This window comes from Drosophila albomicans, chromosome 3, assembly GCF_009650485.2.
Source record: "Drosophila albomicans strain 15112-1751.03 chromosome 3, ASM965048v2, whole genome shotgun sequence".
Classification (NCBI taxonomy): Eukaryota; Metazoa; Arthropoda; class Insecta; order Diptera; family Drosophilidae; genus Drosophila; species Drosophila albomicans.
Window position 1 is genome coordinate 15,050,975 of NC_047629.2, and position 22,522 is coordinate 15,073,496.

The 22,522-nt window shown below is 37.1% G+C and overlaps 1 protein-coding gene across 7 annotated transcripts in view; it reads left to right on the plus strand.

Moving 5' to 3' along the window:
- The first annotated feature begins 743 nt into the window (after nucleotides 1-743).
- The window catches only part of LOC117567317 (high affinity cAMP-specific and IBMX-insensitive 3',5'-cyclic phosphodiesterase 8), a 32,743-nt gene continuing 10,964 nt past the window's right edge, over nucleotides 744-22,522 (plus strand). The window contains exons 1-5 of one of the 7 annotated variants that reach the window (XM_034247213.2): nucleotides 744-1,002; nucleotides 1,692-1,798; nucleotides 11,038-11,726; nucleotides 11,858-11,948; nucleotides 21,886-21,995. In XM_034247213.2, coding sequence (XP_034103104.1) covers nucleotides 11,403-11,726; nucleotides 11,858-11,948; nucleotides 21,886-21,995 — 525 coding nt within the window. In that variant the 5' untranslated portion in view covers nucleotides 744-1,002; nucleotides 1,692-1,798; nucleotides 11,038-11,402. Of the gene's footprint in view, nucleotides 1,003-1,691; nucleotides 1,799-11,037; nucleotides 11,727-11,857; nucleotides 11,949-13,781; nucleotides 14,713-19,791; nucleotides 20,038-20,853; nucleotides 21,440-21,885; nucleotides 21,996-22,522 lie in introns of those variants that run through there. The other 6 variants (XM_034247212.2, XM_034247214.2, XM_034247216.2 and 3 more) reach the window with 6 other exon arrangements.

Consider the following 22,522-nt stretch of genomic DNA (forward strand, 5'->3'; position numbering starts at 1 on the left):
TCATTTGCCGGCTGTGCACGCTCATATGCGAGGTTTGGGGGGGGATAGGCCAAGCCCAGTGAGAGGATCGTGTTCGTTAACAGAGCCGAATGCAAGTCACGTGCCAGATGCTTCGTTCGTTTAACAGAGTTTTCAATGCACGTTTGCTCTTCGTTTAACAGCGTCGCTCGTGTCTCTCACGCACGATCGTTTGTTCGTTACGCTCACGAGCCCAGCGCCAACAGCAGCTCACCTTGTTGCTCCCACTCTCTCTCTCTCTGTTTGCCATGTTCGCTCTCGCACTCGCTCTTTCTTTGGTTTTGCTATTGCGTACACTGTCTTACGCTCTCGCCGACGACACTCTCTGTACTGTGTGTGTGAGTGTGGGTCTTGGTTGGAATTGCTTTGATTTCTTTCGCTTCAACAGTAGTGGGTCGCTCTCTCTCTCTCTCTCCGACTGCTGTTTACTCAGTTTGTTGTTGTTGTTGTTGCTGCTGCTGCTGTTGGCAGTGGCGATTGGCGTTGCCAAGTTCAGATACAGATACTGATATACTCATAGTCGTACTCGCACTCGCACTCGCACTCGCACTCATACTCAATATACTCACAACTCGTACTACTTTAATTCTCGTGGCTGTGCGTTCGCCTCGCATTTGTATCCCGCAGATTGTTTCAGTTTTTCTTTTCTTTCAGTATTTTTTTTTTGTTTTTTTATTCGTATTGTTTTGTATATTCTCATATCTCTCGTAACGCGCAACGCGCCGCGGCTTTGCAGCGCTCTGAGCGAAATCAGTTTGACGTTTTGCTTTGACAGGCAATCGTCGTCGTCGCCGTTGTTGTTGTCGTCGTCTCCGTCGCCGTTGTCGTCGTCGTCGCTGTCGCGCTCTGTGTGGATGTGGATCGAGATCTCCACCAAGTCGCAGTCACAACTCGCCGGTAGCCGCTGTCGCAGCGCAAGAACAATTTTTTCCCCCTCGTACAACAACAACAACAAAACTAAACGCAGTTGTAACCAAAATACAAGTATGAATACGTATGAGTGTGTGTGTGTGTGAGTGTGCGTGTGTGTGTACACGCTTGTAAATTAGGCAACCATAATGTGAGCCAATTGTATCTCACAGATACACAGTCTGTGTGTTTTTTGTTATCGCTGGGCGCATTTGTGACGTCACATCGCAATTTTTTTCGTCGTCGTCGTTTCGTCGCTTTTTATTTTTTTTTTTGTTTGATTGCACTGCCAGTAGCCTCAGCAGCCAGCAGCCAGAGACCGCAGTAGCTGGTTCTTATTGTTGTCGTCGCCCCAGACTCGAGAGTCAGAACCAGCTGTAGCTTTTCGCCTGATGCTGTTATTATTCTTAATGCATTTAATTTAGTTATGCAGCTTTGTGCACACAACACACACCAACACACACTCATACTCACTCACACTTTCAAGTATCGTGTGCGTCAACAACAACTGCGCTGCTGGCGCCGCTGCCACCGTGCTATGAACGTGACCTCCGTGTATTAAAATAAATTCTAATTTGTGAAGAAAGAGCAGCAACAACAACAACACACAGAAAATGTTTTGTTATTGTTGTGACGATATTCCGCCAAGAAGTATTCGAGTATCTATGCATACACACACGCATACACTAGCATAAAATCTGTATCTATGAATGTTTGTGTGTGTGTGTTCATTGTTCATGTGTATTTGTTTAATTTATATCTAGAGTCTGATATAAATATTAAAATAATAAAAAATAAAATACCAGCCACAAACCAAAAGCAACAACCGCAACAACAGCAACAACAACAACAACTTAACGACTACATTTTGGTACGTCAACAGATAATGTATTGTACATACTTTAGTTTGTTATTTTCATTCTTCTTTTCTTTTTTTTTCTTTTTTTTTTTTTGTTGCCCATGTATCTTAATATGTTGTGACATTTACACAAAACACTTTCGAGCTACGAATTGCTCGTGAATAAGTAAGAATTTTTCAACGCACACACACTATTGTATCTATGCGACACACACACACACACACACACACACACACACACACACACTTGCCTTGAATTTGTCGTTGAAATAAAAGCGAAGCGAACTGACATCAAATGAAATGAAATGAAATAATAAAAAAATGAAGCACCAAAATGAAATAAACATTAAAATTAAAATTAAAAGCATATGCGTTCGTTAGTTGACTTTTTTTTTTGTTGGACATTTTCATGCGAGGGGCGTCGCGAACACTTTTGACTATATATACAGTATAGTATACTATATGTATGTATATCTGAAGTATATTACGTAGCTAACTTCTGGCGCAATTACTTTGTCGCGTTGGGTCTCGTGTCAGTCCATTAAAAGGCGCTTAACAACTTATCGCATTATATGTACACATAGTTGTATATATCGTCGGATGCCATGTTCAGTCATGCCCCATCCTCATTGCCAAAATAGCTTTCGATCTATGGCCATATCCATAACTCGTAAACAATGCAAAAATATCGCCTTCGCGATTTGCAATTTGCGTTTCGTTTCGTTTCGCTTTGTTTTATACACACACAATATTTCGACTTACGAAAATTAACTCATAGACAGATATCATTGCCTTCCCCCACCCACCCCCACAAGTAAGAAAGCTACAGACGAGTGTGCTCGACTGTGTAATACTTGTTACTCCTTTTGAATGAAAGCTAAACAGTGCGGTATTATGCTTAAAATATACCAAATTAATATGTCGAAAAGTACTGAAATATACCAAAGGCTATATTTAGTATAACATATATTGATATATATACATTCAAAATATGCCATAGAGTACTAAAATATACTAGATTGTCAGCCAAAGCAACTGAGATTCTTAAAAAAGCAGGCATTTTTCTATACCAAATGATATATTTGGTATATTGATATAGTACTATATTGGAAATATACCATAGCTTAATAAAATATACTAGATTGTGAGCCAAAGTAACTTAGATCCGTAAAAAGTATGCATTTTTCTATACCGAATGATATATTTGGTATATTGATATATTCAAAATGTACCGTAGCTTAATAAAATATGCTAGATTGTGAGCCAAAGTAATTTTGATCCGTAAAAAGTAGGCATTTTTCTCTACTCAAGTGCTGTCGAAAAATTGCAATCTCTATCTCTTAAAGTCTCTGAGATCTAAGTGTTCATACGGACGGACAGACAGAAGGACAGACGGATCAAGAATATATATACATACTTTATGAACTCGGAGATGAGTCCTTCTGCCTATTACTTATATGTATTTCCCACAGACACAAAGTTATAATACCCTTCTATTCTTTGGGTAGCGGGTATAAAAAAATAAGTAGGCTGTGTAGTGACCCATTTTGGCGATTATCTAATAACTGAATTTTTTCTTTTTAGTATTGTATTTCGTTTTCTGCTTGTTGTTTTTCGTTTTTCATTTTCACTATCTATGCGATACGTTGTCTCCACAATCAGTTCTCCCACCCCCTCTCTCCCTTCTCCACACCGTCCGCTTCTGAGTATTTCTTAATTAATTCTCAATTTTAACTGTTTATTAAAATTGAAATTGTGGTGCGACGCTGTGACTGTTACTGTTTTCTGTTTTTCTGTTTTTTCTATTTATTGTTTACAGCAAATAAAAAACTGAACCGTGTCATTGCATACTGATTTCGATTTCAATCCGTTACACTGTCCATCCATATATAAATGTATGTATAAGTTGAACATTTTGTAACTACAGTTATGCAAGTATATCACAATAGCAGCGTGCATGCTAAGCAGCAGTCCCCTCACCGCCACGCCACGCCCCGCCCCGACCCATTCACCCGAAAACTGCGAGTGAATGACAGATATAGTTAGTATGAGCAGCCATAAACTATCATCATATACTTAACCGAGTGTACGATTGGGACACTGCAGGGCATTCATGAATGTGAATGCGAATGCGAGTGCGAGTGCGAATGTGAGTACTCGCTCGTATCGTACGAGTTGTCTCAACTGCTGTTGTATTCAACGATGCCTCGCAATGGGCGACACTTTTGCCTTTATCTTCCAGTTTAGATCGCCATTTGAAATGCAAATTCCCAAGTGACCAAAGAAAAGCACTTTCAGCAAACAATGTTCAACAAAATATATATAAGTTCATACACCACATGCAAACTTACCTACATTCCTAAGTAGGTACACTCGAAAAAATAAATGTGTTGAAACTGAGCAACAAATCTTGAATAGACAATCCAATATTATTGTAGAATGTTGATCTTGATTAAAGAATTTATTAATGTTGAAATCATAATAAGAAGATGTAAACCAGAAAATGGATTCTTAAATACTCAAAACCAAAATTCTATAATAATAAATAACTAATTCTTAAGTATATTGTTTTTGATCAGCATCTTAAAGATCGCCAATATGTCTCAATTGAATCCAAAAGATATACTCTTAAATCACGATCAAAATTCTTAAATAATCGATTCATTATTTTTGAAATTGCAGAATAAATTCTTTTTTTAATATTGCAAATAGAATAGAAATTTAGAAGCTAAATTTTGTAATTAACATAACAAGTCTTCAATCATTTTGAGTGGCAATTCCTTTAATTTAAGAATTCTAATTTCAAGATTGCAAATTTTGTAATACTAAATACACTCAAATAACTCAATTAAAGATCAAACATTCTTAAAAATTTTTTGAAATAAATAAAAACTATTCTTTTAATGTTGTGTTTTATCTTTAGTAGTATTTACTAATAAATGAGCTTAGAGTTACTATATATTAGTATAATATACTGATAATATTTGTGTGTAGTCATACTTTTTATATGAAAGCAGGAGATTTATATTCAAATGGAATAAAAATTGAGACCAGAACCTTGTCGAGAATAAATCGCATAAACTTCTTTTCAATAAGCTAACAGCAGATTAAAGGTGCAGACTTTAGAGGAAGAGAAATACAAATTTCGCATTGCTAAATTTATAGTTCTTGTTTTAAAGTTTTAATTTGTTATCACAAACAATATCTGACGAAAGTTTAACAAGCAAAACATTTCTAAACTTCAAAAATGTTTCATCTTAAAATAAGAAGTTTTAATCTCAACGCAGTGATTAAAGATTCTGTTTCAAGAATTATTTATAAAATCTTTAAGTTCTTAAACTCCTGTTTTCTTTTCTAGTTTTTAGCAATTTTTCGCTCTGTGTACCATTTATATAGTACGCATATCTATCTGCACTTACATCTATTATCAAACAGGTCAGTCTTCCGCTTGTTAGCGATTAGTTTTAGGCGCTCATCTCGCCGGCTTCCAAGGGCAATGTAAATGCTCATATACTCGTATAATTATACATAACATGTGTATTCTATATTTCTGTGACGCACAAAACTAAGAAACTGAAATTCACAGTGACCGGCGAAGGTCGAACACTTTAACCGCACAACCCCAAAAACACACCCAAAAAAAATACAAAAAAAAAAAAAAAAAAAACAACCTAAACCAATGCGACCCACGCAGCAAACAATCTCAAACTAAGCTGACTGATTGCTTGCCATTTTCCTTTCCGGTAAATTTAAGCTACTAAATATAAGCATAAATTAATTAGCGGCGCATGCAAATAGACAAAATTTCAATTTTTTACACTAAGCGTTGTGGAAAATATGCAATTTTTTGTTAACGTATAGCAACAGATGCTGTAAATATTCATTAGAAAAATAATTATGATGGATTTCTTGCTTGAGAAATTATTATCTTAACGAATTTCTCTCTCTCTCTCTCTCTCTCTCTTTATCTGCTAAAATTCTTTTTGCTGAAATTCCCAGACATAAATGTGAAACTCAATAGGCTTAAAGAGAAATTGAATTATTTCTCGCAAAAACGTATCGATGAGAAATCAAAAATTAATTATGACATTTTGCAATTGAATATTGTGTTTATTATCTCGACTTCAGTTCGGTGGAATCAAGTTGATAGCTGCCACCACATGTTGGCTCGAAAAAAAAAATGAGACATAATATATAAATTAAGCTCAGTTGCAATTGTTAAATAAATACTCGATTGCAGCTTTGAAGTAAACAGCAAGATTGCTATGATAAAATGCTTTGTTTAATTGTTTTTTGTTTTTGTTTTTTCGTTTATTTTTTGTTATACAATACATATAAATCGAAATGGAAAATCACTTTTGATGTCTTATTTATAGGTAGTCATTCGTATAGATTAACAATTGAGTGCTTTATTATACACGCTGGGTTATTTATTGCCATTCATTTTCATATTTAATTCTCTCTACAAAATTAATAAATTTATTGATTGAACAATCGAAGTCACTTTACGTTATTTCTATAATCAGATTTTGTGCAATACAAAAGAGCAGCTTTATAAGCGAGATAAAAATCTAATTAAATTCTCATTAATAACCGCGATGAGCTTTAAAATGCGATTTATGACCTTTTCTTGAATTGCGAATTGAAATGAATTAATAAGCCGTTGCACTTGCATTGAACCCAAAGACCCGAAGGCAGATCAAATATTTTGCCCCCAATATTTAAGCTAATGTCAATACATTAATTAAATAGTGTGTGCGCTTTAAATAAATATTGGTTATGGCCAGTTGAGAACTGAAATTATCTATTGCAGGCAGAGCATATAAATGACACAATTAAGCTAAAGAGAGAGAGAGAGAGATTAAGTATACGACCAGTTGATGCTCTCCACTAGCAGGCAATCAATTTGAAATTGATGTTCATTCAAACTACAAAGTATATATTCTGTATAGCTGATTGTAGTCGATTACAGGGTATTTGCTATACGTATATGTGCATGCCTTAATTATACCCTTTTTGACCAGTTTTAATAGGCAACACACACACACTTAGAATGTGCATGTGCACAGATATAAGTCATAGAAAGCAAAATACAATAGATAGATAGAAGATATAGTACGTGCACTCTTTGGATATAGACATACATAGATGTGGAGATATATGTGCACTGTAAACAATAGAAAAAAACGCAGCGCGCAGCAGCAGCTGCAAAACATCAGTTGGCAAAAACTATTAGATACAAAATTGCTCGAGCTGCGTTTTTCGCTGTGCGTTTTTCGCTCAGTTGCCAAGTTGCCACAAATATGGATATGGATATGGCCCCCTGTGTCGCTCTACATGGCGATGCCTGTGCGCTCCATACATGATGTAGATATACTCGTATGTATGCTATATACTACTATAAACATTATACACATCGACTTTAATTTATATTGTGCCACACACACACACACACACACACACTTGCACCTGATGATGCTATTATACAAATACCTTACTACCACCTGCATACTAATAACTTGTGCATGGCATTCCATATGCCCACCTTGACTATCAAGATGGTCCTGCTGCAAAGTGCTTCCACCCCCTTAGCCACCCCCTTAGCCACCCCCTTGTGCTGCTCACTAATAGAATTTGGTGCTGCTGAAGCTGATGTGATTAGTTTTTAGTTGCATAACGCGTGTTGTCCTTGCTTCAAGCCACTTGAAGGCTGCACATAAATTGTGTTTGCAACTTAAAAGAGAGACAGCGAGAGCAAAATTCATTATTATTCTCTTCTTCTCTAATAGTTATGGTTGTGCTAAAAATATACAATATTTATATTTTGTTTAAACACACACGCCACCGATTATATATATAGTATATATATAGTATAGTATTATACTGAAGTCGATCTCGCTCAGCATTGGAATTGTCTTTTCCATTGTTGTTGCTGCTGCTTTGGCTGCTATTGCTGCTGTTGTTGACGCTGCTGTTGACGCTGCCTGTCTACTAGTTTGTGTCTTGTTGTGACGCCTTTGTTTTTTGGCCGAACAATACACACAAAACACAACATACAACACACAACAACCCAGTCAGGCAGACAGTGAATAGCGACGTCAACAAGTGGCTCTAAATGCTCAGTGTGTGTCCTTTGCGGACAAAGCGGACTGAGCGACAGACAGACGGGCGAGTGTGCGAGAGTCTGTTTATCCCTTTGGCAAGTCAATCAACGTCGTGCATTGCCTGCTTCCCAATCAAGTGCAGGATATAAAGCAACATCAACAGCTCGCATTTCCACTCTCTCGATGCTACAAAAGCTTATTCAAGATATTTCTGCCTGCTTCCCACCAAACAGACAGACATAAAGACAGTCAGACAAAACTCGAGCACGAATATTTCGAAAAAAAATGAAAAATTGAAATAGGTCGACGTTGGAGCCGACGTTGCTAATCTAAAGTGTTTTTTTTTTTTTTTGCTTTTTTCTTACTTGCTTGCCCCCATATCAGTTGATTTGCTTCTTTCGCTTTCGTTCAAGTTTTATCTAAATATTTAAAATTGGTTTCGCACCGTTGATGAGGCATATGGTATTTCTATTTGTGTCGCACCGATAATAAAGCAAAACGTCAAGGCGACGTCACAGCCACAAAGCCATTAAACAAAACCATAAACAACGCACAACGCAACACACCGCGCCGAAATGGCAAACAAACTTGGCATAAGTATTGGAAATATGTATTTGTTGTTGTGTAAACTGACCAACTACTTTTTGGCTACTCGACTTGACCGCTTCAAATCGCACTCATTGTGACAACTCAATTCTACGCATGACATTTCGAATATGAACTCAGCACAAAAGCAGCAAAAAAGGGAACATTTCCCTGAGCTATTAAAACTTTTCACAAGTCCCCAGAAAAGTGTTCAAACTCAGTTCACAATCCCTATCCAGTTGCCTTGAAAATGTTTTCCCTATAACATATATATTTATTTTGTGCAGGTTACTCACGTAGCTCGACGTTTTGCGATTTGCGACTTGCGAATAGTAATGCTAAAATACTCCTTACCTTGGCTTCAATAATCATTGCCAATATTGGGCTTTTTATGAATTTATTGCCGCTGACAACTTTGGCAATTTTTTTAATTGTCTTTTATGTGCTGCTTGCTCAATGAAACCGACTCTATTTACCATACATACTTATCAGCAGCCAATAATAATCGTAATAACTATAAAAGGTCAACGGTAGTTCGATTCGCAAGGTATTCAAAATCATAAAAAATATACGATTCGGTAATCCTTCGATAAAGTCAAATACTATAGAAAACTATAAACTTCAAAGAACAAAACAGTGTTTTAAAATAAACCAAATTAATATTCTGCAAAAATACTAAAATATACTAAGGGTTATATATGGTATATTGATATATAGATACTACACTCAAAATACCATAGAACACAAAATATATCCTTTCGACTTTTTACGCTAATCAAGAATATAATATATACATATGTTATATGTATACTTACATATATTTTTTTAGCCTGGAGATAGCTCCTTCTGTCTGTTACATCTGCACATTTTCTGCAGTCGCAATGTCATAATACCATACTACTTAAGTATAAATAAACAACAAAATACTGAAGTATTATGCAACTTCATTTCTCTGAAATATGTGTATTAACTTTAAATAAAACTTTGTATATTACTCAAGCAAAACCAAAAAATAAAAATAGAAATTTCAAGAATAGAAATGGAGACTGCTCGTTGAAGTTACACGCATTCATAATATGTTATGCATTCTACGATAAGGAAACCAAAATTCAAAATAACCACTTTATGTACCTTGTACCTTAGTTCGCATTGTTTGCCTTGTCAAGTGACTCGAACTTGTTCTTCCTCTAAGTAGATAAAAAGCAGTTGTAGCTCATCAAAAAACCAAATAACCAAAAAATGAGGAAACAACTACAAAAATAGAAAAGAAATTAATAATAACTGGAGACATTGAAAATCGATCGCTCAACTGTTGTTAAGGGCGCAAATTGTAAAAATTTCAATTAAAACTTTTACAGAACATTTAACAAATTAGTATACAACAAACGAAAAAAAATCATTGAGGCTTCGCGTTATTTATAATTATAAATTAGTAATGCAAAAATTACAAAAATAATATGTTTTTAAATCAAGGGAAAATTTGCGTAAACAATTTAAGATTTTTGTTTTCTTCTCATGTTTTTGCAATTTAAACAAAAATATATGTGTGTTCCGCGAAACCAGATTAACTGGAAGCAAGACGCTGCGGTGCGATGTCGATGTCGATGTACATCGTTTTGACTTAATATGCCTTGGAAATGTTTTTTGGAGAATTATCAAGATCAGATATTCATAAACACACATCCATTGATCAATTGATGCAGGCAATTTGCAATGATTTATGATGATAATAATAGTAGTAGTAGTCGAAGTAGTAGTTAATTGTTTATTGCTCAAGTTGTTGTTAACCTAGCAAAGTCAGCAAAAAACTGGTTTTTAGGGTCTAAACTCCAAACTGTTCCAGCTGATTTGTGAGATTAGCTATTGACCCGCTTCAATGCAGACGACATACGATAGCTCAGCAAGCAAAAATAAGAGGTCAATACTTTAGGTATTGAGAGTGGCCCAAAGAAAAAAGACACAGTCATAACTACTGTGCAAAATAATAAATAAAAGAAAAATGCAGTCAAGTGTGCTCGACTGTGAGATACCCGCTACTTATTTGCAATAAAAGCAAAACATTGCGGTATTGTTAGAAAAATATACTAATTTAATATACCAAAAATACTAATATATACTATCGGCTCTAATTTGTGTATCTATATTTTACTCGTTCAAATTATACCAAAGAGTGCAAAATATACCAAATTAATATACCGAAATGTACAAAAATAAACCGAAGTTTTTACTTAGTTTATCGATATTCTACTCCTATAAAGTATACCAAAGAGTGCAAAATATACTGAAAGAAACATAATATACCATATAACATATTATTTCTTAAATAACTTCCTTGATGTTTATCTGATTAGATTTTTTTTTAGTCTGTTGAGACTGCTTAAAAATACATATAATTTATTGAGTCTCTCCCTCAGCCTGTTACATACATTTCCTTTCGGCATAAATACCCATCTACCCTCTGATTAGCGAGTATAAAAAGATTGTTATTGATTGCGAATTTGACTATTCATGATATTATGCTCTATTTATAAATGTCTCTCCTTTTGTTATATCTTCTTGTAGGTACTCGAGATGTAAGAGGACAGTCAGGCAATCAGCAAATCAATAGATTGCCGCTTGACGCGCACACCCAAAAAATGTTTCAATTATGTTACCCACAACAACCGCAGAAGCACAGCAGCAACAACAACAACAACAACTACAAGCGAGAAATAGACGCAGCAGCATTGCGAATGCCACAAGCAACCGCTTAAGCATCAACAGAAGCAGCATTGAACATCAGTCGGCAGCTCGATTGAAACTCAAGAACCAAACCAAACAGCGACCAAAACCAAACCGAAACCGACAACAAATTAGCATAGCCATAGCAACAAGAGAAGGACGAGCAGGAGCAGCAGAAGAACATCATCATCATCATCATCGTCATCATGGGTTGCTCTACAAGCGCATTGCCCAATTCAGCGTCCACCACAGCAGCGCCGGGCGTTGGTGTGGGAGTGGGCATCGGGGGCAACGGAGGCGGTCCGAATGCCCCCTTGCCACCATTGGATGCGAATGAAAAGGATGGCAGTCTGCTGTTCTGCATCAAGTTGCGTCGCAGCCGCATGCGCCGCTGCAGCTGTGGCGCCGTTACGTTGCAGCAACAGAACGGCGATGGCAGCACCGGCAGCGCCACCTGCGGCGACAACATAATGTGCAACCAGGTGCTGCTCAATCCTCAACAGACCAAAAACGAGTCTGACTACGAGAAGGTGAGTGTACACCAACCACACTTACTACACAACTGGGTGTATTCACTGCCCCAATTCATGGGGCACATTCATTCCTCGACACGCTCGCTGACCAACCGCAACTAACCGCCTGTCTTAATCTCTGCCCGCAGCTCAGCACTGGCAAAAAGGACTCCATTGTAACTGTGGCAGCTCTGGGCAACTTCACCCACAGCGTTGTACGTCGGGCAACTGGCACTGGCAGTAAGTAGCTTCCAAAAATAACAATAGAATATGCAATTGTACAAAATCTAATACTACATCTCTACGTGTGTGTGTGTGTGTGAGTGCGGAGGGGGCAGGGCCTTTGCTTTTGAGTTCTGAATAGACGGCTTAAAGAGCGTACTCGTAATTTCAGCAAGCGGAAATTTTATGCTTTTGCTGCAAGAGAAAATCTTTAGAAGCGTACGGAATTATAAATTATATTTTTGGGAATGATAACAAGGAGTAGAAATTTATTCAATTTTTATTTTATACACTAAATTATATTCAAAATGCTATAAAAAGCATTCTTAGTATATGCGTATACTTAATATATCTTAAGGGAGCTCAAGACAGTTCTTTAAATATTTTATTTTCTATATAAGGTATACTCAAATCATTTAAATAAATTATTAGATTTCTTAGTTGGTCGTTTACGATAGTAAACTGAAATTACGGTTTTAAAATATAATGGAAATATGGTTTCTATGATTAGACATGGTAGAAATAAATAAATATTATATAAATTAAACAAACAAAATCAGTAAAACACAAAATATTTCAATTACTAATTACTTAAGCAGTTGGCTACCCACTTTATAGGCAAATGCAAATGTAATTACTTTTCACAGTTAAGAAGGAATTTTATTTTGTGAAAAATAATTTGCATATTTTTTAATTGGATGCCACCTAAAAATTTGACAACTTAGAAGCTAAAACTATTTTTAGCGGTAAAATATATGCCTTAGCTAGGCGAATACCTTATAAATATCATATAATTTATAAAGAATAAATTAATAATTATTGAATATAAATACCGTATAATTTATTAAGTATACGAATAGCCTTCTGTAGAGAATTCATCAAAGTTGCATCCATGAGGATACTCGAAAAGACTGCTTTAATAACTCCAAATAAAAAATAAACTAAACTTTAGCAAATCACTAACATTCAATATTATAATCTTTGTTTAAGAATTACTTCGAATTGTTCTTAAATAAATCATAGAAATACGCATTAATTCTAGTATTAACAGCTCATGCAGGTGGTTAGCGACTGTACATGCAAATAAATATAGAATGGCAGCTGAAAATATATATAATCCATAACTAAGGCAAATTTCAAAGAATTACTGAATCAGAAAATATGAAATATTTATCGCCAGGCGATTATATTTCATTATTTGATGTGAGCGACTAGTCAGAAAGGGCATCAACACTTCGCTTTGGGGAAAGTGAGAAACGAAGCACGTTAAAAGCTAAGGGCAGCAGCTGCTGGGGCATCAAGGGGGCGGGGAAGGTAATACGATCTGTGACAAGTCAGCTGGCGCTAGTGCTGGGTTTCTGCTACCCAAGTGCAGCTGTTTTGTGTCGACTCCAATTAACGGCTTGCCCAGAGCTTCAATGGTGCGGGAGAGAAGACACAGACAGAAGCGCAACAGTTTGGAACAGCTGCAGTGCACTGAGAGAGAGAGAGTGAACAACTGCAATGGGCGCAGAGAGAGTGGCAAAACGGAGAGCGCGAGAGCACCCAAGGGTGTGAGTGTGTGTGTGTGTGAGCAAGATAATCAGTGCGCTTTACTTCAGCCGAAACTTGATCACGCTCAGCAACAAACGAACGAACAACAGATCGAGAGAGCGGTGTTTAATATCTGCCCTCTCTCGTTCTCTCGCTCTCTCTCACGCTCTTTCTTGCACTGTGACTGTCGTCTGGCTCTGCGTACCCCCCAATCCGGCCTCCCCCGCGCGATAACCAATGGATCGCAAAAGCAAGCAAGACACTTCAAAGCTCGCACTCGGGCAACAGCTGCTCGCCATTTATGGAGTCAGTTGCTTTGAATTGGTTCGTCGTGTCGGTCGTTAAACGCTTTCGTAACGGGACGCTTATACGGTGCGGTACGGTGCGTGCACAACTACAACTACACGTAGTACTACAGTACAATAATAATACTAAAAATAATAAAATAACAATAGTAAAAGGAAGAGAAAAAAGAAGCATACAAACACTGTGTGTAATCGGCAAAAAAAAAAAACAAACACATACACATACTTTTTTTTTTGTGGACTGTCGACAAGTCGCGCGCGTTATGCAAATCCCAAAACGCAGAAGGTGAAGGCGTTCAAATTCAAATTTACATTCAGATTTAGATTTCAATTCCAACAACAGTCACAGCCGCAGAGTTTTCTCAGCCACTAGCAAAAGATACAAATGCAGGGGGCGCGTTTTGCGGGCGTGTCGCCAACAAGTCGCCAACAGCAACAGCAACAGCAACCGTAGCAGCAGCAGTTGCTTCAGCACAGCTTGTTCTACTCGCTGTTGCAGTGGCCTAATGCGAGACGCCACAAATTTGGCAAAGTGACTGCTGCAACGTGTATTAGCCAGGGCCAACCAGTTGAGAACCAAAATCGAATGCAATTAAAGCTTATGACACCAGCAACGCAAACGTATCTCGAAAAGATCGCTGCAATTGGCAAGCAAGCAAAAGCAAGTGTGTGGAAAAAAACAGCTCGCCGCATAGCGAACCAAAATAATACAACAACAAATATCAAATAAAAAAAAGTAACAACAACAACAACCAACAAAAATAACAACAATTTATACACAATATCGAAAAAGTGTTAAAATTCAAAATAAACTTCACAACTAAGTGTGCCAACCACAGCAACGTCAACAGCAGCAACACCAGCAGCAGCAACAACAACAGCAACAACAACAGCAAAAGCAACGCAACGGCAACAACTGTAACTACAAGCTAGAAGCTTGAAGCGTGTGTAGAATTAGATTTGTCTAGTTGTATGTGTATGTGTATCTGTATCTTTTAGTCGTAGTCGTGTATCCGTATCTAGGCATAGTGCGCGCCTACTAACTGAGTGTGTATCTATGTGTCGATGTATCGATGTATCTATGTAACTGTGTTTGGCAGTGCGTTTTCATTCTTGAATTTAGTGAGCTGCCAACTGCATTTGCCAAATGTGTGCAAAACTGCCTCATTAACATGTTTGACGCTGTCAAACAAATGTGCAAACCATGATGCCAAGCAAAATAAACGGCTAACGACCCATCACGCTGGCCACACAATGCAAATAGCAGCTAATGAGAACGAACAACAACAACAAAAACAACAACAACAACATCCGAGTTGCATACTCGTATTTATATAAAGAATATATATACTATATTCTTTTGATTTTCACTCATTCGTAGTAGTCGTAGTTTATTAATTTTTACTTACCGATAACAAAGATTCACATGACAATCTGGTTTGTGCTACACGCGACTACGCGACGATCTTTTCGATTTTCACACACACACACACATAGTCAATGCACACCTACATACATACATTGTGTAGTAGCGCCATCTGTGTGTGTGCGTTTGATGAGCGTTGCCAGAGCGTGCGAATTACGAACGATCGACAGCATGCGCTCGAAAAGCCATAACACAAAAAAAAAGAAAGAATGAAAAAACACACACACAAATGCAAGAGAATAAAAAACGTTGGAGGGGCACCCACGCAACGGCGCCAAAACATCAATCAAAGCAAAATACACAAAAGCAACAGCAAAGCAAACTAACAAGAGAAATGAAAACAAAACATTAAACAAACTGAACACACACAAAGAACAACAACAAAAAGTCACAAGCAGTGCGTCGAAGATTTAATACTCTTTTTTTTCTTTTTGTTGTAGGACTATTAATTCAATTACAACATCAATCACAGGGCAATTTCAATTGCAGTTAAGCTATTAAAGCTGCGCATACACAAAAAAAATCTATTAATTAAATTGCTCTCTCAATGAGTTGCACATTTTATCGGCAAACCGAATAAAACCAGTGAAGCTTATTAAGCTTTTCAATATTAATGGGGAATTATTGAAAACGCTTACATTGCATTTGTTATAAATGCGGAATAAATTCGGAAAATGTTGATTGAAGACTCAAAAAAAAAAAAAAATTGGCTCTAAGTATTAAAAAATATTAATTAATAAAATCGTTTTATAATGAATATAAATTTTGCAAGAAATATTCTCGAAAAAGTTAAGAGAATTTATTACTAGACTTGCGCATTTCTGCTATTAGAAAATAAAAATATTAGTGGACTATTTAAAAATATTCCGATAAATTACATTTTAATAAATTACAAGAATGGTCAGTTCAATCATTAGCAAAGAAATATGAAAGTGTTCGGTAAATACTGCGTAAATTAGAAATGAATATTTCTGGAATCAAATTAGTGAAGAACTACAAAATTGGAGATTCACTTGATAGAAAATATTATTGAGGAATTTTTTAAATAGTTTTCTTTAAATTTGTTTTATATATATGGGATAAATATAACAGCAAAAATTTTAGAAAAAAGACGGAAGAAGACATAAGAAGAAATTCTATGATATATCACATCAATAGAAAATAAAAGCACGAAATAAATTCATAGAACTCTCAGCTCAATTATTAGAAAAGAAATTATTTATCTACGCCTTAAATTTATGTTGAATTAATTCAACGAAATGCGATCTTTATTTCTTTTGTTTATTTATGTTAACAAATCAAATGTTAATAAAAAATATATGTATGTACATTAAAGTGCACTTCGAGTGTATTACATCAATCTCTCTTTCTCTCTTTCGCTATCTGTATCTTTCCCTCTTCAAATATTTCACACCCCCTTAACGAGTTGAAAGACTCTTTCAGCGTAAAGTGTATTATGAAATGCATCGATGCCAAATGGCAAAATGAGGCTGTCGATTAATTATGTGCGCCTAATCCCCGCCTGCCAGCAACTGCCGCAGTCAGGTGTCAAGTGCCAAGTAGCAAGCAGCAAGCAGCAAGTGGCAAGAGCTCAGTGTGCTGCAGTTTATCAGCGTTTTTCTGCCTCTTTTTTTTTTTTTGGTTAGCATTAATTACGCGTTTAAATTAAAAAAAAAAAAGTACAGCTGGGAAAACAGTAATTGACATTGGCAAAGACTCACTGAAATGGGAAATTGAAAACGAAATTGAAATCAATTGAATTGATTGCACCCTTTGAAGTAGTTGACATAAATCGGTTCTTATGCCTACAAGTTGTCGCATTAAAATTCGATTTTGCGGCTTTGTGTGGCTCAGTCGTAATAGTAGTAATAAGTAGTTGTAGTTGTAGTTGTAGTACAATATATATGCTGTGTAGTAAAGCACACACACACTCTTCGCTCTGCACCCCATCCCGAATGCCACGTGAAGCTATACACAAATATTGCGAGTCGCAGAGATTAGATTAAAGAGCAGCCAACAGTCCCGGCCGAACTGTCCGCTAATGTCAATATGGCGACACTGGACTTGGCGACATGTCCATGCCCACTATCAACTATCAACGGTGATGATCGCCGTTAGATAAGTAATGCCTCGGGGGCAAGTTTCGCATTTCTCATTTCTGGGCTCGGACGTAACACGACGGCGACAACGTGCCCAACGTACCACATACAATATACTATATATATACTATATGTGTGTTATGGTATATACACAAAAAAAGGCCAACTCTAGGTGTTCTCCCACTCTCTCTCTCTCTCTCTCTCTCTCTCACTTGCACTAAAGGTATTACCTATATATGTAGGTAGATGTAGATTGTGCACGCGTTTTGTTTTCTACTTGATTATTTATATACATATATTTATTTGTTGCTATATCTCTGTGTAGTCTATTTAAATGTGTGCGCCAAAACGCATTATGCGCCTGTGTTTCAGTAATTGATGTATATGTGTATGTGTGTGTGTGCGGGGCCTAAACATCTGAATACTATGAGCAAACTCGCCTGATATTATCTTATCACAAATTAATTGGTTGTCATGACAACGGCCCAAGGCGCAAAAGACACTCCCCACAAACTGACCGGCTAATGCCATTCGAATAATGCTCTGCAGCCAAATAATAATAGTATTATGTTCAACATTAGTTTACGTTTATTCAACAAAATATGTTAACACAAGATATTGCGATAATTAATTTCAATTTAACACTCAATCAATCGAGAAAATCTTTGTACCGGAAATCAGTTCAGTTTGCATTATTGTTGAAATAAATATTTTGCAAGTTTGTAACATCCGCTCCGGATGTTAATTCCCCTTCAAAATCACGTTTTACAAATAATTAGTGTTGTTGTCAATATTGATTTGACAAATAATTCGAATTATTTATATATCGAGCAATAGAACATGTTCTGTTAAGTCGAACTCACTCGAAATTCATTTAACTTGATAAATATGTAACAAAAGTTGAAAATTTGTTACGAAATTCAATGAATTGCAAACTCCCTAAAGTTCACACACACACACACACACAAACACACACACAATATTAAATTTCTTTGGAATTTCGCCTTAGGTCGAATATTCTGTGAAAATCATTTTACGATACGTTTTTGTTTTTGTTTTTTGTAATTGGCTTCCTTTCATCCAGCAAATGGTATAAATTAAGCAGTTTGGCTTGTACTTCTGAAACAACAATCTTTGTTTAACAAGTTTCGTGTTGTTGTTTCTTCGGCAGTTATTAACTCAAAAGACTTTTGCACATAAATTTTGAGAAACTTGCTCTTATTTCGAGGTAGTTTAAATTGAGAATGTAACTGGACAGTGACAATAAGAGTAAGAGTGAATTTTCTTGTATAGTTGATCCTTTTAAATAAAATAAGCTCAGCTGAGAAATTAAACAGTATCCAAGAAAACTTCACTTTAAAATCCTAATTGAACTTTCATTTGGATTTTCTTTGGTGCAACACTATTTACAGTGAGAACAACATAAACCTAAACTAATTAAAACAGATGTAAAGCTTATTCTTATAGCTTTGGATTAGCATTATATTTGCAGTTAAGATTTACAATAAAATATGTAATTTTGTTTATTTCTTAGATTGCGTACGAATTAGTTCATGATTTCATATATTTTAAAACAGAAAAATAATTTCAAAATCTTAGATCTCATTAAAGTGCTAATCAAGAGCTGAAGGATTCATCTTTATTCAAAATAAAAATTTGTTGTGGTATATGCTTTTTACTTTTATACTTTTTACTTTAGATAGTATTGCAAGCGATATTTTCACCAGAGAAAAAATGTTTTTGGAAGTTTTTGTAGTAGAAATTCTAGATACATGATCAATAACAAAGAAGGTAATAGAATTATTTTAATAAGACACAAATCATAAAAGGAAATTTCACTTTCTAAAACATATGCATTAACTTTAAATTCGACTTTGCATATTTTTTTCTGTGGATATTCATGAGTGCAAGAGACTCCACTGTTTGGCATGTAGCGCACACTTTGGGCGCTTGTGGCTTCAGAATCCGTGCGAGAATTATCATCTGGCAAACAGTTTTTCATAACGGATTAGTGCGGACGTTGCGCAGTGCTCTGCTCTGGTCTAGTCTCAGCTCGCTGTTCTGTTCACAGTACTGTTTTTTTGTAATGTTCCAGGCATTCATAATTTCACTTTGAATAAGTACAATTTGAATTTCATTAAAGTTTCTCGTTCGTTGCGCTACGTTTCGTTCGTTTCGTTTCGTTTCGTTTATTTGTTTGTTTGTTTGATTGTTTGTTTGCAACAAGCAAACTGTAAATGTAAATGTGAATGTAAATGAAATGGTAACACGGTAACGGGCAACAGGCAACGGGTAACGGTAACTTGAACTGTAACTGTAACCATCCATAACCGTGCTCCTGTTTGTCGAGCAGTTAAATTTTAATATTGCCTGCAGTGTGTTTGCACAGCGCGTTGTTGCTGTTGTTGTTGTTGTTGTTGTTGTTGTTATTGCTGTGGCCATGTTGCACACTCGCAAATAAGCCAAGTGCTAATCGATCAAAATCAAGCGCACCTTCGATTCCCACAGCCAACAGCCAACAGGCAACAGCCAACAGCCACATCTATATCCACATCCACTCGTCGAAGCCAGTTAACTAGACCTCCAGCCAACCGCCCGCCAACAACTCGCAAAACTTGTGTACACTTTACACACTAATGAGCCAATAACTGTTGCCAGTGTGTGTGTGTGCGGTGTGCTGCGGTGCGGTGTGTGTGTGCTGTGTGTGTCCGTGTGTAACATGAGCCTTAATGTGAGCAAGTGTTGTAAGTATTTGCAGCCAGGCGCCACTTCTATAACCATTCACCAAAACTCGAGAGACGCTTTAAGTTTAAGTTGAAAATTCTGTGTGCGTGTGTGCTTGTGTGTGCATGAGTGTGTGTGTGTGTCTGTGCTCCAAATAGTTGGTTGTCGTTGTCAGTAAATGTTTTGAGAATCAACTGCAAAATTAAACATGGTACATGTAACTGCTGAACAAGGCCTCCAAAAGACCCAAACCCAAACCCAAAAAGCAAAGCAAACCAAAAGCAAAGCCAAAACCAAACCCTGTTGCTTGTCGACGACGTCAGTGGACGGTCGGCTGCTGCTGTGGCTTTTATCTAAACAATTTATCGATTTTCGTTTAGATTACAACGCGCGTACCGCTAGCCAGTGAAACTGAAGCAAGCGGACGCTAGCAACGATAAGATACACACAGCTAGCCAGCCAGCCAGCCAGCCAGCCTGTATTTATTTGAATATACGCAAATATTTTCCTCTATATAAGTTGGTACATAAATATGGTATGTGCTCGGGAATTGAATATTGAGTATACTATACTATACATATATATATGTACATATATAAATAAGTATAAGTATGATATGAGTACTCATACTCATACTCGTAGTACTCGCTTTTCAGTTCCGCATGTTTATGTTTCAGGGCTATTTTTGTTCATAAATACAACTCATAGATAGGCTGTGGAACCCAAACAGACGGCTACAGATACATATACATATACATATACATACATGTATATCTACAATATAGTTATGCATGTGGAGCAGGTTATCATTACGCACTAATTGTCTGAAATCAATGCCAACGCAGATAAACAGCCGGCCAACAACTGCAACAACAACATAAATGACAAATTAACATGCTGCCACGAAAATAATCAAAAGCGATAATTATGTTGAATATTTGTAGTTAATTTGCAAAGTCAGCGTAAAAAAAAACAAAACACAAAACATCAAGAGAAAACAAAAAACACACCAAAATACGACAACAAACACGAACAAAAAACAATCAAAAGACACTACGACTACAGCAAAAAAAGCCGAAACAATGATTATATCAAGCCCAAGCCAGCCAGCAAACCTGTCTGGCACTGGGACAACGTCGTCGACGTCGCCGTTGAGTGAAGAAAGCGTCGAAAGTGATTGCAATTGTGCGGGGGCAGCAACAGCAGCGGGTGTGGGGGCGGGGACGGGGACGACAGCTCTAATGATGGGCAGGGCGGCCAGACAAATGCAAACGCCTGCCATGGAGGCAGCTACATCAACAACATCATCAACAACAGCAACAACACCTACAACAACAGCAGCAGCAGCAGCGGCCATAACAACAACTATAACAAGCAGAGCTTCATTAACGCGTCCGGCCTCCGAGTCCGAGCTGCTTGTGGGTAAGCCGATTGTCTCGATGTGTGCGAGCGTGTGTGTGTTCGTGGGGGGCGTGGGCGAGTGATGATGATGATGCGTAAGGAATGGGGAAGGGGGAGATGGGGAAACGTGCGTGTGCCTGTTATAAAGTGTTTTAGAAATGCCAACGTTTATAATTAAATAAAACGTGCGACTAGCGTAATGAATGGTTAGCTCGTGTCTGCTTGGCCCCCATCTTAATATATATGTGCGTGTGTGTGTGTGTGTGCGTGTGAACATTTGCCAAAGGCTACCGAAAAGTATGCAACACTTTTCACGCAGCGCACGCAAAAATGTAGCGTGCTTTTCAGCGCAACAATTTGCTGCACAATTTCGTACAATTAACTGACCTTTCTCTCACACTCCCACAACTTGCTGACGCTCTCTCTCTCTCTCACTCAATCATTCTTATCTGTATTTTGTTTTACAGGCACTGGCACATCAGGCACCAGCTCATCCGGTGGCGGTCGTCCTGGTCACCGCAAATCCTCGCTGGCGCTGGCACTTACGCCCGAGGATGAGCCAATGGATGTCTATACGGTAAGTAAGAGCATTATTGTATGATGCTGTATTGAAGTGTGTGCTTGTGTCTACTCTTAGCGTCATTATTTCTGCTGCTTTTCTTTTTTTTTTGTTTTTTTGCTGTTGCTGGCCCTGGGCCAGAGTTTTTGGTGGGCACCACGCACATGTGTGTTACGTCTTTGATAAGATATCTTATCACCGCTGAGCTCGTTATATGATGGCAGGCAGCAACAACAATTATTTTTCTTTTGCTTTTTTGTTTTTGAATTTGTTTTCTATTTTTCTTTTTTTTTTTTTTTTTTTTTTTGTTACTTGGCTGCGCTTCTTTAAATAGCCGCTCATTTACACTGAGCACAAGCGTATCGATGTGTGTGTGTGAAAAGAGAGCAACACTTAAGCGTGTGCGAGTGTTTATTGAGTCGCATATAAACAATGCGCGGCCAGAGAAATCAAATCAATTAACATTGAAGGTGGGAAATCAAAAAGTAAAGAAATAGATTAACCCGCCCCGCTTTGTCAGCCTAACATAGCTAGCTACATAGCTA